The sequence below is a fragment of the Papio anubis genome, chromosome 7 (genome assembly GCF_008728515.1).
Source record: "Papio anubis isolate 15944 chromosome 7, Panubis1.0, whole genome shotgun sequence".
Taxonomy (NCBI): Eukaryota; Metazoa; Chordata; class Mammalia; order Primates; family Cercopithecidae; genus Papio; species Papio anubis.
In genome coordinates, this window is record NC_044982.1 from 137,526,974 (window position 1) to 137,546,111 (window position 19,138).

At 34.9% G+C, this 19,138-nt stretch overlaps 1 protein-coding gene across 8 annotated transcripts in view; it reads left to right on the plus strand.

Moving 5' to 3' along the window:
• LOC116275848 (protein FAM227B) overlaps positions 1–19,138 on the plus strand; it is a 290,793-nt gene that overhangs the window by 14,493 nt on the left and 257,162 nt on the right. For all 8 annotated transcript variants that reach the window (XM_031668708.1, XM_031668712.1, XM_031668713.1 and 5 more), the window contains 5 exons: positions 4,752–4,983; positions 6,599–6,666; positions 16,655–16,690; positions 17,477–17,581; positions 18,881–18,979. In XM_031668708.1, coding sequence (XP_031524568.1) covers positions 4,752–4,983; positions 6,599–6,666; positions 16,655–16,690; positions 17,477–17,581; positions 18,881–18,979 — 540 coding nt within the window. The remainder of the gene's footprint in view (positions 1–4,751; positions 4,984–6,598; positions 6,667–16,654; positions 16,691–17,476; positions 17,582–18,880; positions 18,980–19,138) is intronic.

Sequence of the window (19,138 nt, forward strand, 5' to 3'; positions counted from 1 at the left end):
GCGGGAGAATGACGTGAACCTGGGAGGCGGAGCTTCCTGTGAGCCGAGATTGCGCTACTGCACTCCAGTCTGGGTGATAGAGCAAGACTCCGTCTCAAAAAAAAAAAAAAAAAAAAAAGAATTCATTTAAGAAATATTTTTGAACACCTGCTATGTGCCAGGCACATAGATGCTTAAGATACATCAGTGAATAAAAACAAAGATGCCTGCCCTCGTGGAGCTGTTATTCTTTTAGAATTGAAGCATATTATTAATCCAAGCTCTGCTATTAACTAGCATTATAACAGTACTTGCAACCTACATGTTAGCTACTGGTTTCTCTTGTCTTCTACTTAATCTTTTATCATATCATCTAAAGTCTTCTCTTTTTTGCCAGTTCCTACCATTTCTATCTTTTTTGGTAATTTTAATATTTTATATCATCTACTCTTTCACCTCTTCCTATCTCCTGTTATACTTCCGTGTTATCTTTTTATCTTCAATTGTTTTTATCCTCTCCTTTCTCTGTTGATCATTTCCCACATTCCCTTCACTCCATCACAATTCTGTTTCTAGTTTTATTTTTATAAAAATATTTTTATAGTTTATTTTTATAACTTCTTTTTCCACTATCGTTGTATCAGTGTCAGCTCTCTTACTTATCCTATTCATTCACTCGTTTAGTTATTTCTGTTCACTACCCACTATTTGTGCAATATTTTTCTGGACACTGGAGTTACAGCAATGAACAATGACAAAAATTTCTACTCTTATGGAATCTGTATTATCTTCCTCCTTTTTGTCTCATTTCTCTTTACTATCACACTTTAAAAAACTCTTTTTGGTTCTTCAAGTACTAAAATGTTGATTCCAATTTCTTCCATATTTATTTATTATACTTTTTATTTTTCGTGTTATTTATTTCTGACTACCTTTTTTCTGTGTCCATGCAACTTTTATCTGGTAGAACTTTAATTCATCTTCTCTTAGTTCATCAATGTTAATTTTTGTTAACAGGCCTGTTAGATTTGTAATCTGTATCTGGAGAGTACCCAGATCCATGCTGTGATTTTTCTTAGAGGATCAAAATTATTTTATGATAGAGAAAATAATTATTTCAATCCCATTCTCTTTATTGAGGGAATAGCCTGATTTATTTGCTTATTTGTTTATTCATTTATTTATTCATTAATCCATTTAAATCCTTATATCAAAGCTTAATATAAGGGAAGAAGAGCTAAATAATAGTCACTTTTCCTACTAATTCTAGTCATGCTTCTTATTTCTTACCTTTTGTTTGATACTTCAGCATTGTCTCTTGGGCTTTGGGACATGGATGAAGACTTAACTATATATTCAATAAAAAAAATTCATCTCTAAACTCCACGAGAGCCCTTTTGTCTGTCTACTCTCCCTTCTCCATCTCTAGTTTTGTATTAGCATATAATAATTTGTGCTTCTGCCACTGCCATAGTTAATTGCAGTAATTAAGATAAACATAACAAAGACATAGCCATTTCTTGCTTCACTGACCCTGTTTTAAATAAGACAAATGTTCTTCTTACTTATCAGTAAGGACCACAGTACTATAATGTAGAATTTAACTCCATAGGGAACAATAACTTCTAGTCCAATTCTTTTGTTCCTTTGGGATTTGAATACATTTATTTACTTTTAATTAATATAATCACCATAGACTCTGGATGCTCATACTCTAGTAGTAGTATTGATTTCCTTTCTGGCAGTATGAGCTGCCTGACATCTCATCTGCCTGTTAGCTGCTAGTTGACTCAGTTTGCCTTTTTAGGTCTGGCCACAAAATTTATTTTTTAGATAACACTCTATTCAAGAGGTATCTTACTGAAGGCAAAATATAAAGGAATAAGGAAGGAGGGTAATAGAGAAATGAAATGGGGAAAATAGATTATGATCTGCTATAAGATATGATCTACTCCAATATAATCATCTGGTATCCATTTATTAATACAGCCACAAAGAATTCATTAAAAGAATTTAAAAATCACCTTCTTTGTATTAATGGCTTTGGGATACTAGTCAATCCCTTGATTACCTGGGTAATGTAGAGAAGACAGAGTCTCATCAGCCTTGTAGAATTTCTGGAAACTTTATTCAGCTCATAATATTTCAATATCTTGGGAAAAAGGATTGTGATATCTCAAGCCTGACATAAAGAATACATTTTCATAAAGATTTGTACATATTATAACATCTTTTCAAATTCCTTTTAGCCTCTTCCTACTCTCTCAACTCCCCTAACAACAGCAACACATGACTCATAAGGACTATGTTTTCAAAGTATCTGCCATTCTAAATTGACAGTGTTTGTCTTCAGGGATTTTACTCTGTGACCTTTTCTTATTCTTCAAAGTCTTTTAAATTTTTGACACAGTTTTCCACATTTCAATGCTGGAAAACTTTCCCAAGTGGCTATGCGTCTTATTTAAGATACACATTTACAGGATTTGAAAGTGGGCACTTACGTATTTATATAACACTCTTTTTTTCAAAATGACAGAGGGACCTTTTTGGAAAAGTTTTCCAGTGTTAAACACTGGGTGTTATTTTCATATCTTACTGTTAGCACAGTTAATAAATGAACACGTGTATGATGAGTTTAGGATTGCTTTTAAAGGAAGAGAAAAGGAGATGGCACAGCCCTAGGTGGGTTTGAAATTTCTGATCTGCAGACTTCAGATTTCTTCCTCTTAAGCTAAGTCCCCAGTGTATTTTACCCAAACTCCATTGCAGAGTTTCATCCTACACAAGTCTCCCACCATTCCAAAACGTATTCTCTTATTCATAAGCTTTTAATTATGTTGACTAACTTTCTTTGTTTTGCTATTATTTGATTATATTAAAAGATCTTATACTTAGATTTGCAAATATTAATGTTGTGGTTCCACTTCCCTTCTTCTCTTCATTTCCCTTGTTTCCCTTTGATTCCATCTCCTTCCTTTCCTAAACAATTTAGTATTAAAGCCATTTGGCGGCCACACAAGGCAGGCTTCCACATTGAGAAAGAAGGGTTTGCTGTGGTGGCCCTGAGCAAGATTTCTGAGTCCAACAATGGTGAGGAGGATGTCCATGTGACACCACAAGTATCAGAATCCAAGGGAATGATGATGATATTCATACATAAAGGGAGAAGAGGAAGGTAGCCTTCACTCTGATGTGGGAGGTCAGAGATCAAGTGGGGGTAAGGAGGATGTCCTCGCAGAATTGGCAACCTAACATGGAGTATTAGAGCCCAAGTAGTATGAAAAGGGTATCCACGTAGGGAAGAGTCTGGGAGCAAATATGAGAGATTGGTTACATAAAAGGATTGATCAAATGAGTAAATATATTAAAGATAATGGCAGCTAGGTTTTTAATTGTTAGAGATGGCAATTATAATATGGAAAGAGAGAAAACTAGAATGGTTAGAATTGGAATTAGAGGCATCAGTGTGAACTCATGGCTTTGAATATATAAAAGTAAAAAAAAAAAAAAAAAAAAAGAAAAAGACTGAGGAGGAATGACTCCAGGAAGATGGCAAAATAGCCTTTATCCCTTTGCAGAAATATCAATTTGAACAACTATCTTTGCAAGAAAAAGACCTTTATAAGAGCTAAGGAATCCAGCTGAGATATTACTAGCCTTCACTATATGGGAGTCCTAGGCGTAGCACAGAAATAAGAAAAGATACCTTGAAGAGGTTAGGAAGGACATTTTCAAGTTACCAAGCAAGGGCAAAACAGTGTGGAGAGAGATACCTTTCATGTGGGAAAGGGAAAGGAGAGTGAACTGAGCACATAACTTTGCCATGGATCCCAGCTTATGTAAAAAATAAGCCAGTCACCAAAAGGAAACTGTGTCATGATCTCACTTATAAGTGGAATGTATAAAAATGGAACTCATAGGAGCAGAAAGTAGAATGGAGTCTTACTGGGGCTTGTGAAAGAAAAGGAGAAATGGATTAAAGGGTGGGAAGTTTCAGACAGAATAGATAAATTCTGGGGATCAATTGGTCAGCATGATGATCATAGTTAATAATAATGTATTGTGTACTTGAAAATTGCTAAAAGAGTGGATCTTAAATGTTCTCAACACACACGTTAACTGTGCGAGGTGATGGATATGTTAATTACCTTTTTGGCAGTCATTGCACAGTGTATACATTTATCGAAGCTTCACATTGTGCACCATAAATATTTAAAATTTTATGCTTTAATAAAACTAGAAAATAAATGAAAATAAATTAAAATTATCTCTTCTAATCTTCTCCCTTCACATCCCCACAGATACTATGGAACAGTCGTAGACTGAAAGGGACCAAAGAGACATGAAGTCAAAACCTAACATTTTTATTCTGAACTAGATTCTTTTGCTATAAAGGGCATAATTGGTTCCACTGAAACTTAAGTAGAGTCTTTGTATTAAATATAAATAATGTATCAGTGCCAATTTCCTGATTTTAATGGTTGCATTTATTATGTAGGAGAATGTTTTTGGTTTTCGGAACTATACACTGAAGTTTTAAAGGATGATGGGCTATCATATAAGCAAATTATTCTGAAATGATTCAGGAAAATAGTTTTAGTAAAGCACTTGTAACTTTTATGATATTTGTGATTGTTTCAAATTTTTAAAAAGTAATTTAAAAACAATTCTGTGGAATAAAATCTCAATTATAGCTCATTGGTTTTGAACTCTGTTATTTAAATTCATTAAAAATGACTTAAGCTGTATTCTCTCTTTCACATTTTTTGCAGGATTATTGGCCAAGGGAAATCCATTTTAGAGATGATGATGAATGGTCATGCACTCTGAAAAAAATAAAAGAAGATAGTTCATTTGTTTCAATTTATACACACCTATGGGAAAATGTTCCTCGAATATTTGAAGCACTTTTGATCATGGAATCAAAATTAAAGGAATATTCACTTATTTTGCAAAACCACACCTCTAAAATATTTAAGTGGAAAAGCATGATTTCTGAGACAAGTGAGCCTTATTTATTTTTATCTTTTATAGAAATGGAGTCTCACTATGTTTCCCAGGCTGGTCTCCAAATCTTGGCCTCGAGTGATCCTCCTGAGTCACCCTCCAAAAGTGTTGGAATTAAAAGCATAAGCCAGTGCACCTGGCCAGTCCTTATTTTTTGTATTAGTAAAGTAATGGTTGGTCAGTTGTCTGTGTGTGTGTGTGTTTGTGTGTAATCTCATAAATAATGAAATTCCAAGGTATAAAATAAATTTTAAAAATATCTTATTTTAAAACCTCTTCATTTCAAAATGGTTCAATACAGATTTTTTTAGTTGAACATAAATATGTGGTTTCAAAGGAAGTATTACTAAAACAAAGCCTTAAAACAGTTGTTAAACTGTTAAGCTTTTGTTAAAGTGGAGTGGAGGTACAGAGTATTACAAAAACAGGAGAGCAAGATTGCATCAATTAATATTCCTACTGGAAACAAACATATCAGCAAGGGTCAGGATAGAACAGAAATATCTAAAACTGAAAGTAAAAGGGGTGATAGTTAACCTATATGGGCTCGCAGGCTAGTTTGTAGGAGTCGCTGGTATTCACTATGGAATAACTGCATGAATGACAAAGCGTACAGCAAGTAATGATAATTTTTACTTTTCGATATTTGTATAACATTTTTCTTATCTAATTGTATGAGCATTTCCAGAATAGTTTTAAATACTTATTCTTGTCTTATTCTTGATTTAATGGGCAAATTTGTCATATAGATGTCTTGAAAATGATATTAATTGTACTTATAAAGTATTTTTAGATATCAAATTAGATTCATTATATTATTTTGGTATTTAATATTCTTTTTTGGACTTAGATTTGTGTAATTCTGAAGATGTGTTTAAATACACTTCAAAATTAACTTTTTAAATTTTTGTATTTAAATTATACATTTTTAAAATTTTATATTTTTTAATGTATAAAAGTTATATATAGCTTCTGTGTATGTATATATAAATACACACACATGTATATATCTTGTATACCACATACAGACATCCGTGTGTGCGTATAAATTCATCTCGTAATGAAATAAAATATACACAAGCAAAGTGTGAACATATCCTTTTATATCTTCCTCCTGTTTTCTAGAAAAGGTAATGTTTTATATACGTATTGTCCTCAATATGTAGATATCAGAACTTGGATTCAAGTCTATCTAGGTTATCTGACTTCAGAGCCCCCCCCATATTGTCTCACTGGGCCATGCTCCACAGTACTGCACTTTATTGAAATTAAGGTGACCATGAAACAACCAAGTGTAAGTGGCTGAGCTATTTGAAAAATGTGGACTTTTTTAGGAGAGAGGGGTTGACGTAAAACTTTAGACATAGGAGTAAGTGCCACAGACATGGTAGTTGGAACATGATATTTCAGAAAAATGAAACAAGATATACTTTATGTAATAATTCCAATTATTAATTCAGCTAACAGTGTGTATTAACATATGCTTATCAAAATTGCTAATTGATTTCATTGAATAATTTTGTATATAATTTATTTAAAGTATTTAAAATTTTGTTTATTTTTAGAGGAGGTACATATATATAATATACTGTGAATTCTTGTTTTCTTAAAGGTTCTTATAGAAAATTGGAAAGATATGGGGAATTTCTAAAGAAGTACCATAAGAAAAAAAAGATAATGGTAATGTATCTATGTTTTTATCATCTTTGAAAATTGGATTTTCACAGAAAATATAAACACCACATTTCCACAGATGAACACTGATAACATTTTTGTAAATGTCCTTTTAGTCTACTGTTACCAATCTATCATCTATCTCTATGTTTTAAAGATAGCTGTGCTTACCTTCTTTTCATACTCAGTATTATTGAGTATTGGCATCTTCACATAACTACAAGTTATTTGAAGACTTATTTCAAGGTATACTATTCCATTTTTTGGTTATTTAATAATTTATATCATACTTAGTAGTGCAGGTCCCCTATCAGCCCTCTTCTTTTGAAAATTAATTCTTTTTGATGACCTTTAGATTACTTTGCCAATTTTTAAAATCTTTGAGATTTTGATAAAAATGGCAAGTCTTTTGAATTACTTTCAGATACTTAGTCTTTTTAAAAATATGTTCTAAAATTATATAATGTTAGAACTAGAAAAACTGTGTGTCACCATTGGTCTAGCCATCTCATTTAATGCTTTATTTTTAAAAATTTAACTTTTATTTTCAGTTCAGGGGTACATGTGCAGGTTTGTTATATAAATAAACTTGTGACATGTGGGTTTGTTGTACAGATTATTTTGTCACCCAGGTGTTAAACTTAGTGGCCATTAGTTATTTTTCCTGATTTTCTGCCTCCCCCTGCCATCCACCCTTCAGTAGGCCCCAGTGTCTGTTGTTCCCCTCTGTGAGTTCATGTGTTCTCATAATTTAGCTCCCACTTATAAGTGAGAGCATGCAGTATTTGTTTTTCTGTTCCTGCATTAGTTTGCTAAGGATAATGGCCTCCAGCTGGATCCATATACCTGCAAAGGACATGATCTTGTTGTTTCTTAGGGCTGCATAGTATTCCATGGTGTATATATACCACATTTTCTTTATGCCGTCAACCACTGATGGGCATTTGGGTTGATTCCATGCTTTTGCTATTGTGAATAGTGCTGCAGTGAACATATATTTACATGTGTCTTTATGGTAGAATGATATATATTCCTTTTGAGTTCTTTCAGAAATCATCAAACTGCTTCCCACGGTGGCTGAACTAATTTATATTCCCACAAGCTGTGTATTATAAGCATTCCCTTTTCTCTACAACCTCGTCAGCTTCTGTTATTTTTTGACTTTTTAATAATAGTTATTCTGATGGGTGCGAGATGGTATCTCATTGTGGTTTTGACTTGCACTTCTCTAATCAGTGATGTTGAGCTTTTTTCATGTTTGTTGGCTGCATATATGTTTTCTTTTGAAAGTTGTTAGTTCCTGCCTTTTGCCCACTTTTTAATGGGGTTATGTGCTTTTTTCTAGTTAAGTTCCGTATGAGTTTTGGATATTAGACCTTTGTAAGATGCATAGTTTGAAAATATTTTCTCCCATTCTGTAGGTTGGTTGTTTACTCTGTTGGTAATTTATTTTGCTATGCAGAAGCTCTTTAGTTCAATTGGATCCTATTTGTCAATTTTTGCTTTTGTTGCAATTGCATTTGGCATCTTTGTCATGAAATCTTTGCCCATACCTACGTCCAGAATGGTATGACCTAGGTTGTCTTCCAGGGTTTTCATAGTTTTGGGTTTTACATTTTGATCTTTAATCTATCTTGAGTTAACTTTTGTATAAGGTGCAAGAAAAGGGTTCAGTTTCAATCTTCTGCATATGGCTAGCCAGTTATCCCAGCACTATTTATTGAATAGAGAGTCCTTTTCCCATTGCTGGTTTTTGTTGGCTTTGTCAAAGATCAGATAGTTGTAGATATGTGGCCTTATTTATGGGTTCTTTATTCTGTTCCATTGGTCTATGTGTCTGTTTTTGTACCAGTTCCATGCTGTTTGGGTGGCTGTAGCCCTGTAGTTTATAATAGTTTGTAGTTAAGTAGCATGAACAGCTTTGTTGTTTTTGCTTAGGATTGTCTTGGGTATTTGAGCTCTTTTTTTGGTTCCATATGAATTTAAAAATAGCCTTTTCTAGTTCTGTGAAGAATGTGATTGGTAGTGTAATAGGAATGGCATTGAATCTACAAATTGCTTTGGGCAGTGTGGTCATTTTAATGATACTGATTCTTCCTGTTCATGAGCATGGAATGTTTTTCCATTTGTTTGTGTCATCTCTGATTTCTTTGAGAAGTGTTTTGTAGTTCTTGTAGAGATCTTTCACCTCCCTGGTAAGCAGTATTCCTAGATATTTTTGTGTGTCTGTGGCAATCGTGAATGAGATTGTGTTTCTGATTTGGCTCTTGGCTTGACTGTTGTTGTTATATAGGAGTACTAGTGATTTTTATACATTAATTTTGTATCCTGAGACTTCGCTGAAGTTGTTTATCAGCTTAAGGAGCCTTTGAGACTATGGGGTTTTCTAGGTATAGGATCATGTTATCTGAAAACAGGGTGTTATGACTTCCTTTCTATTTCTATTTGGACTTCCTTTCTTTATTTCTTTCTGTTGCCTGATAGCTCTGACTAGGGCTTCCAATACTGTGTTCAATAGAAGTGGTAAGAGAGGGCATCCTTGTCTTGTGCCGGTTTTCAAGGGGAATGCTTCCAGCTTTTGCCCATTTATTATGACATTGGCTGTAAGTTTGTCATAGATGGCTATTATTATTTTGAGGTATATACCTTCAATATGTAGTTTAATGAGAGTTTTTCACATGAAAGGGTGTTGAATTTTATCGAAAGCCTTTTCTGCATCTATTGAGGTAATCATGTAGATTTTTATTTTAGTTTTATTTACGTGATGAATCGCATTTATTGATTTGCATATGTTGATCCAACTTTGCATCCCAAGGATAAAGCCTACTTGATTGTGGTGGATAGGCTTTTTGATGTACTGCTGGATTCAATTTGCCAGTATTTTGTTGACGATTTTCGCATCAATGTTCATCAAGAATATTGGCCTGTAGTTCTCTTTTTTTCTTGTATCTCTGCCAGGTTTTAGTAATAGGATGATGCTGGCCTCATAGAATGAGTTCGGGAGGAGTCCTTCCTTAATTTTTTGGAATAGTTTCAGCAGGTATGGTATCAGCTCTTCTTTGTACATCTGGTAGAATTCAGTTGTGAATCTTTCTGGTCCTGGGCTTTAATAGGTTGATAGGCTATTTATTACTGATTCAATTTCAGACCTCATTATTGGTCTGTTCAGGGATTCAGTTTCTTTTTGGCTCAGTCTTGGGAGGGTTATCAGTTTCTTCCAGATTTTCTAGTTTATGTGCATGGAGGCGTTTATAGTATTCTCTGATGGTTGTATTTCTGTGGGGTCAGTGGTGATATCCCCCTTATCATTTCTTTTTTATGTTTTTGCAAAATGAAAGCAAGTTCATTTAAAAAGTAAAGGGATGAAAAAATAGCTACTCCATAGACAGAGCAGCCCAAAGGGCTGCTAGTTGCCCATTTTTATGGTTATTTTTTATTATATGCTAAACAAGGGGTGGATTATTCAAGCCTCCCCTTTTTAGACCAAAAAGGGTAACTTCCTGACATTGCCATGTCATTTGTAAACTGTCATGGCACTGGTGGGAGTGTAGCAGTGAGGATGACTTGAGGTTGGTCACTCTTGTCGCCATTTTGGTTTTGGTGGGTTTTGGCTGCCTCCTTTACTGCAACCTGTTTTATCAGCAAGGTCTTTATGATCTGTAAACTTTTGTTCTGACCTCCTATTCCCTTATCATTTCTGATTGTGTTTATTTGATTCTTCTCTCTTTTCCTCTTTATTAGTCTAGCTAGCAGTCTATTTTGTTTATTAAAAAAAAACAAAAAACAGGAGTTGTCCTGGATTTGTTGATCTTTTTAATGTTTTTTTGTGCCTCAGTCTCCTTCAGTTCAGCTCTGATTTTGGTTATTTTTTGTCTTCTACTAGCTTTGGGGTTGGTTTTCTTTTGGTTCCCTGGTTCTTTTAGTTGTGATGTTAGGTTGTTAACTTCAGATCTTTTTTGACTTTGCGATGTCAACATTTAGTGATATAAATTTCCCTCTTAACACTGCCTTAGCTGTGCCCCAGAGATTCTGGTATGTTATATCTTTTTTTTTTTTTTTTTGAGACGGAGTCTCGCTCTGTCGCCTGGGCTGGAGTGCAGTGGCCGGATCTCAGCTCACTGCAAGCTCCGCCTCCCGGGTTCATGCCATTCTCCGGCCTCAGCCTCCCGAGTAGCTGGGACTACAGACGCCCGCCACCTCGCCCGGCTAGTTTTTTGTATTTCTTAATAGAGACGGGGTTTCACCATGTTAGCCAGGATGGTCTCGATCTCCTGACCTCGTGATCCGCCCGTCTCGGCCTCCCAAAGTGCTGGGATTACAGGCTTGAGCCACCGCGCCCGGCCGTATGTTATATCTTTGTTCTCATTAGTTTCGAAGGACTTCTTGATTTCTGCCTTAATTCCATTTTTTTTCCCTAAAAGTCATTCAGTAGCAGGTTATTCAATTTCCATGTAATTGTATGGTTTTGAGTGAATTTCTTAGTCTTGATTTCTAATTTGATTGCTGTGTAGTCCAAGAGACTGTCATGAATTCAGTTCTTTTGCATTTGCTGAGGAGTGTTTTACTTCCAATTATGTGATCGATTTTAGAGTATTTCCCATGTGGGCAATGAGAATGTGTATTCTATTATTTTGGAGTGGTGAGTTCTGTAGATGTCTACCAGGTCCATTTGACCCAGTGCTGGGTTTAGGTCCTGAATACCTTTGTTAATTTTCTGCCTCAGTGATCTGTCCTAATACTGTCAGTGGGCTGTTAAAAGTCTTCCAGTATTACTGTATGGGAGTCTAAGTCTCTTTGAAGGTCTCTAAGAGCTTACTTTATGAATCTGGTTGCTCCTGTTTTGGGTGCATACATATTTAGAATAGTTAGGTCTTCTTGTTGAATTGAGACTTTTACCGTTATGTAATTCCCTTGTCTTTTTTGATTTTTTGGTTTAAAGTCTGTTTTGTCTGAAATTAGGATTGCAACTCCTGCTTTTTTCTGTTTCTCAGTTTCTTGGTAAATTTTTCTCCATTTCTTTACTTTGAGCCTATGTGTGTCATTGCATGCAAGATGGGTCTCTTGAAGATAGCATACTAATGCATCTTGGTTCTTTATCCAGCTTTCCACTCTGTGCCTTTTAATGGGGGTATTTAGCCCCCATTTACATTCAAGGTTAGTATTGATATGTGTTGATTTGATCCTGTCATCATGATATTAGCTGGTTATTATGCAGATTTGTTTGTTTGCTTTATAGTGTCACTGGTGTATGTACTGCAAGCAGGTGCAGCCAGGCTGGGGCCCTGGGAGAGGCCAGCAGACCATGGGGTGCCCAAGATGGACTGGCCCCATCTTTTGGGCAAGGTGACCTTGTATAGCTCAGGTCTGACAGTTCCTCTAGGGCTGTCGTCTTGTTGTTAGTTGGTTATTATGCAGACTTGATTGTGTGGGTGCTTTTTAGTGTCATTGGTGTATGTACTTAAATAATGTTTTTCTGGTGGCTAGTAACAGTCTTTGGTTTCTGTATTTAGCACTCACTGAAGGACCTCTTGCAAAGCAGGTATGTTGGTAACGAATTCCTTTAACATTTGCTTATCTGAAAAAGATCTTATTTCTCCTTCACTTATGAAGCTTAGTTTGGTTAGATAGGAAATTCTTAGTTGGAATTTCTTTTTTTTTTTTTAATTTATTTTTATTTATTATTTTTTTATTATTATTATACTTTAAGTTCTAGGGTACATGTGCATAACGTGCAGGTTTGTTACATATGTATACTTGTGCCATGTTGGTGTGCTGCACCTATCAACTCGTCAGCATCCATCAACTCATCATTTACATCAGGTATAACTCCCAATGCAATCCCTCCCCCCTCCCCCCTCCCCTTGATAGGCCCTGGTGTGTGATGTTCCCCTTCCCAAGTCCAAATGATCTCATTGTTCAGTTCCCACCTATGAGTGAGAACATGTGGTGTTTGGTTTTCTGTTCTTGTGATAGTTTGCTAAGAATGATGGTTTCCAGCTGCATCCATGTCCCTACAAAGGACACAAACTCATCCTTTTAATACTGAATACAGCTGGGTACAGTGGCTCAGCCTGTAATCCAGCACTTTGGGAGGCCGAGGCAGGTGGATCACGTGAGGTCAAGAATTTGAGACCATCCTGACCAACATGGTGAAACCCCATCTCTACTAAAAATACAAAATTAGCTAGGTGCGGTGGTGCATAATCCCAGCTACTTGGGAGGCTGAGATAGGAGAATCACTTGAACCCAAGAGGGGGAGGTTGCAGTGAGCCAAGATTGTGCCACTGCACTCCAGCCTGGGCAACGAGAGCAAAACTCTGTCTCAAAAAAAAAAAAAAAAAAAAGAGTTCTGAATATAGGCCCCCAATCTCTTCTGGCTTGTAGGATTTTTGCTGAAAAGTCTGCTGTTAGCCTGGTGAGGTTCCCTTTGTAGTTTTACCTGCCCTTCTCTCTAGCTGCATTTAATATTTTTTCTTTCGTGTCAGCCTTGGAGAATCTGATAACTATGTGTCTTGTGGATAGTCATCTTGTATAGTATCTCACAAGGGTTCTGTCTGTGTTTCCTGAATTTAAATGTTGGCCTCTCTGACGAGGTTTGGGAAATTATCATGGATGATGTCCTGAAATATGTTTTACAAGTTCCTTTTCTCTCCCTCTTTTTCAGGAACACTAGTGAGTATAGATTTGATCTCTTCACATAATCTCATATTTCTCAGAGGTTTTGTTCATTATTTTTTATTTATTTTTGTGTGACTGAGTTATTTCTGAGAAGCAATCTTTGAGGTCTGAGATTCATTCCTCAGCTTGGTCTATTCTGCTGTTAATACTTGTGATTGTATTATTAAATACTTGTAGTGTGTTTTTCAGCTCTGTCAGTTCAGTTTGGTTCTTTCTTAAAATTATCATTTCAACCTTCAGCTCCTGTATTGTTTTATTGTAATTCTTAGATTCTTTGGAGTCGGTTTCAGTTTCTCCTGAATTTTCATAATCTTTATTTCTAGCCGTGTTCTGAATTCTTTGCCTGTTATTTCAGTCATTTCAACCTGGTTAAGCACCATTAGTGGAACTAGTGCAGTCATTTGGAGGAAAAAGACACTTTGGCTTTTTGAATTGCCAGAGTTCTTGTGCTGATTCTTTCTCATCTGTGTGGGCTGATGTTCCTTTAACTGTGGTGTAGTTTGAGTGTAGTCAGTTGACTTTGTTTCTGGATATTTTCAGAGGGCTGAGACTTTGTCTTGGGTGTTTTTTTGTAGCTGAATTATTGTCGTTAGTGTTATTGGGAAATGTATTTGCACAATATTTTTAGTATTGAAGTTTGGGATGTGATTCAGTAGATGGTGCTTAAACATACTGGTTAGTAGCTAGGCACTTGCTCAGCCAAATGGTTCTTCTGTATTTCCTCACATTTACAAGGCATGCTCCTTTCAAAGAAGTTTTAAAATTCTGACTACTTAATTTTATCAAATGACTTTTCAAAATCTATTGAAATGGCCTTTAGGTAAATTATACTAACAAAAGTTTTAATAGTTATTCTTTTTGTTAATATAAAAGTTTTATTGGATTTATCAATCAGAATTTTAACATGTATTTATATTTCTGTGGTCTCATTTTTCAGGTTATATGACCAAAAACTATGGTTTTTGTTACTGCAACTCTGCTGCTTGAAAACTTCCACTGTTTCTTTTCCTCCTGCAGAATAAACCTTGGAGATTAACCTTAACATTTAATTAAATCTGACTTCATCTTTTTTATTGATACATAATCATTGTACCCATTTATAGGGTACATGTGATATTTTGATGCATGCATGCAATGTGTAATGATCAAATCAGGTTATTTAGAATAGCTATCATTTTTGTGTCAGGAATATTTCAAATCTTCTTTTATAGATGTTTTGAAATATATAAGACATCGTTGCTAACTATAGTTGCCCTACTATGCTATCAAACAGTAGAACTTAACCATTCTAAATAACTATATGTTTTTACACATTAACCAACCTCTCTTAATCCCCTCCACTCCCCCAACACCCTTCTCACAACCTCTGGTAACCACCATTCTACTCTATACCTCCACAAGATAAACTTTTTAAGTGCCCACATATGAGTAAGAACACATAATACTTGTCTTTCTGTGCCTGTCTTATTTCACTTAACAGACAACCTCCAGTTTTATCCATAATGCTGCAAATGACAGGATTTCATTCATTTAATGGCTACATAATATTCCATTGTGTATATATACCACATTTTATCTATTTATCCTTTGATGGAAACTTAGGTTGGTTCTATACCTTAGCTGTAGTGAATAGTGTTCCAGTAAACCTGAGAGTGCAGGTATCCCTTTGATTTCCTCTCTTTTGGAGAGACAATGAGTAGCGGGATTGCTGGACTAATTGTATGATAGTTCTATTTTTAGTTTTTTGAGAAACCTCTGTGCTGTTTTCCATGATAGCTGTACTAATTTACATTCCCACCAATAGTATTATAAGAATTCTCTTTTCTCTTCATCCTTACTAGCATTTGTTGTTTTTTGGTAATAGCCATTCCAACTTGGATAAGATGATATTTCATTGTGGGTTTGACTTGCATTTCTCTGATGATTTGTGATGTTGAACGTTTTTCATAGGCCATTTGTATGTCTTCTTTTGAGAAATGTATATTCAGATCCTTTACCCACTTTTTGATGGTATTATTTGTTGTTTATTTTTGCTGTTGAGTTGTTCTAGTTCCTTGAATACTAATATATTCTGGATATTAGTTTCTTATTAAATAAATGGTTTGCAAATATTTTCTCCCATTACACAGGTTGTCTCATCACTCTGTTAATTGTTTCCTTTGTTGTACAGAAGACTCCTATTTTAATATAGTCCCATTTCTGACCCCATCTTTATTGATCTATAACTTTCAAGCACATAGCCTTCTTTTCAATCATATTTGATCTCATTTTTCCTAAAAAGTCTCTCTTTCTTATTCCTGTGTACACTTTAAAAAATGAGAATAATACGATCCTCTTTCTGGAAGCAATACATCATTCTTTCCAATTTGTTTTATATGTCATATGTCATCTCCTTTCTAAAATATGTGTATGTGTATTATGTGTATATGTGTGGTATTGTGTGTGTAAAACTTACCTGTAAGCTTAGTTATTATTGGAGTAAGAATGTGGAAATTAACCTGCTATCTATGTCTGTCTATAGTATATGTATATTATATATGTTTTATATATATATAAACGTGACTAGATGATGAAAAACTAATCTATGTGTATAAAGCAGTGTAGTAGACATTAAAATTTGCCACCCGGATTCCCTTTCAAAGAAGGATCTGTGCTCTAGAGGCTAAGAGTGCTGTTAAGGGACACCCTTCAACTGTCAGTCCCTTCATTGGTTTCCTGACCTCCAGAGAACTTCCTTTTCTGAGGAAGCTTATTTCCAGGAACCATCCAGTGACTGCTCAAGTTGGAGCAGAAAGGCTTGGCTATTTCAGTCCAGGGACAACTATGATCGGTACTTTCAGCTCTAGAACTCTTCTTCGAGCCAGTTGTGGTTATTAGGCCTCCATCATAGCTAATTTCTCCATCTGCCCAATCCTGCCTCTTCCCTTGACTGCCAAAGGCATTGATTCCAAAGGCATTCGCAATAAACATTCTGAACACTAAACTTCCCCAGAGAGTCTATTTCCCAGGAACCTAACTGTAATAAGTAGTTTGTTTATTACAGCCCTTATCTCTATTTGTTTTGTTTGTGTATGTATCTGATTCCATTTTTGAACCATAACTAGTTTGAGGGCAAGGGTCATCTTTGAATTTCTGGTATTAAACACAGCAATAGTATTTTAGGCCTCTGTAGAAAAAAAAAAATATATATATATATATATACACACACACACACACGTATCTATATTTATCTATGCATACTAATTAACTGAACAAATTTACTAAATGTAAATTTCTTTAATTTAGTTTTAAAGATTTTATTTAAAATGTTTTCCAGCTTTCAGATGAAATGGAGACAGAGAAGAATATAGAGGTACTTAAAATTTCTGTTCTGCCAGATTGTATATCAAGTGTATTATGTAGGACTAAAATAACGTTTACAACAATATAAATATAGCTCTAAATATAGAGAGAGGTATCAGAGGAGAGGGTTGGAAACAGGTATAGAAGCTTTCTCTTTCTGCCTAGTCTTTATTTATTTATGGGTAGTCTAGCTAAAAGTCTTGATCATTTGAGTTTATGTCAAAATTAGTTCTGAAATACAATTTTGTTTTTATTTTAGGTATGGCATATGAATGTACCAGGGTTTTTAATTTCAGAGAAGCAGAACATATGAAGGTTTTTCTTTATTTTTTGCAGGGGGTGTGGGGAATGGAGCCTCACTCTGTGGTCCAGGCTGGAGTGCAGTGGTGCAACGCTGGCTCACTGCAACTTCTGCCTTCCAGGTTCAAGTGATTCTCCTGCCTCAGCCTCCCAAGTAGCTATGATTACAGGTGCATGCCACCATGCACAGCTAATTTTTGTATTTTTAATAGAGATGGAGTTTCACCATGTTGTCCAGGCTGGTCCCGAACTCCTGACCTCAAGTGATCCACCCACTTCAGCCTCCCAGTGTGCTGGGATTACAGGCGTGAGCCACCGTACCCGGCCGAAGGTGTTTCTTTGATGGGATATATAATTTTTAGTTAATTTAGTAAAAAGAAGTAAAATAATTATGTTAATGAGTGATAGTTAAATATTGGTCTTCTGTAGTTATACAAGTCTACTATATTGAGAAGAGTGAAATATTTACTCTCCTGTTATATTTTCCTCTTTCTAGGGTTGCAGCTTCACAGGATTCAAAGCAAATGAACTTACTAAGCTACCCAGACATTTGGATGCTGAACGAATTTATCTTTTTATTTTAAAAGCCCATAATTTTGATGTACGTAAATATTTCATTTTATTGTAGGATAAATTTTGACAGTATGATTTAATGAATCAGACCTATATTTAAAGCTATGAGAAATTAAGTGTTTAGCAAGATTTGATCCTTTGGGCATTAAATTTGGCAAGAAAGACAAGTGATGTGTCTAACCCACTGATTACCAGAAAAGAATGTTTTAAACTCTGTGTTACTGCTTTGGGACCCTGAGGTTGCTAGTGTACACTGGCTTGGCATGTAACCGTAACAGGTGTGTTTTCCTTCTTGTCTGTTCCTGCTCTGTCAGCTCAGGATGTTTTAGCCTGATCATTTTTGATCCTGAAATAAGTTGTGACTGCCCTTCTTCACAACCCTTCTGGGTGTTTCTTTTGAGTCTCCAAGTGTCTGTGGGAATTTTTGGGTAGTATCCCTATAGGGTAACCAAACGATGGGAAACTGCAGGTGTTGGGAGGTCATTAGATCAATAACCAGTGAATACCAGGGCTAAAATGAGGATAAGATGGTTACCTGGTAAAACTGGTCATTTTGCCCTCCATGATTAAATTATCCATGATTAAATGGATACATTGCCATTTAATCCAATTTTGATTAATTGTTTGCTTAGAAAGAACACTAGACAGGCTCAGGATAGGGGCTTATTGGAATAGAAGTCCATGATTGTTTATATTTGTCCTCAGTGGAAAAGGTGGAAATAATGGCATGAATCTTACATGTTTGCTGTTCTTGGTTGTCCTTTCAATATCTACTAGCCAAATATGGTTATTGAGCATATGAAATGTGGCTAGTATGACTGAGGAGCTGAATTTTTTATTGTATTTCTTGTAACTACTTTATATATAAATCTAAAAACTAAATTTCATTTAGTTATTAAAATGCTTTTAATTATGCTTGGAACAAAATTACAAACATGTATTCTATGAAGTCTAAATATTAATCTAGTACTTCTGATGAAAATGTAGTGTTCAAGTTGAGATATGCTATCAAAAATATATACCATATTTCAAATGCCTAGTACCAAAAATGGAATGCAAAATATTTAAATAATTTTTATAAAAATTATGTGTTGAAATATTTTAAATATATTTGATTAAATAAAATGTCACTAAAATTAATTTCACTCTTTACTTTTTTAATGTGACTACAAGAAAATTTAACATGTATGTGGCTCATGTTAAATTTCTGTTGGACAGTGCTGATCTGTAAGCATTGAAAGCATACTCTTTATAAAGCCTATTTACATTAACATGTTTTGTAATATATTTTAATCTCCATGCATCTCTCTTTTGTTTTTTTCCATAGGAAAGAGTTTTTAAAATCTGGAAGACTCATTTTCTCTCAGAAGCCTCCATTGCTCTTTTGCATGACTCCTTTTGGTGGTGGTTTCTCCATAAGTTCAGGGTATAGTGATTTTTAAAACTTTCTTTTTAAGTTGATTTTTTGCTTAATTAATTTTTCAGTAGAGATAAGTCTAGTACAAAAATGCTTTTCTGGATGCAACTACAGAGATGAGTTTTTGAGCATTCCACACATTAGAAATCCTATTTGAAGTCTAGAGTT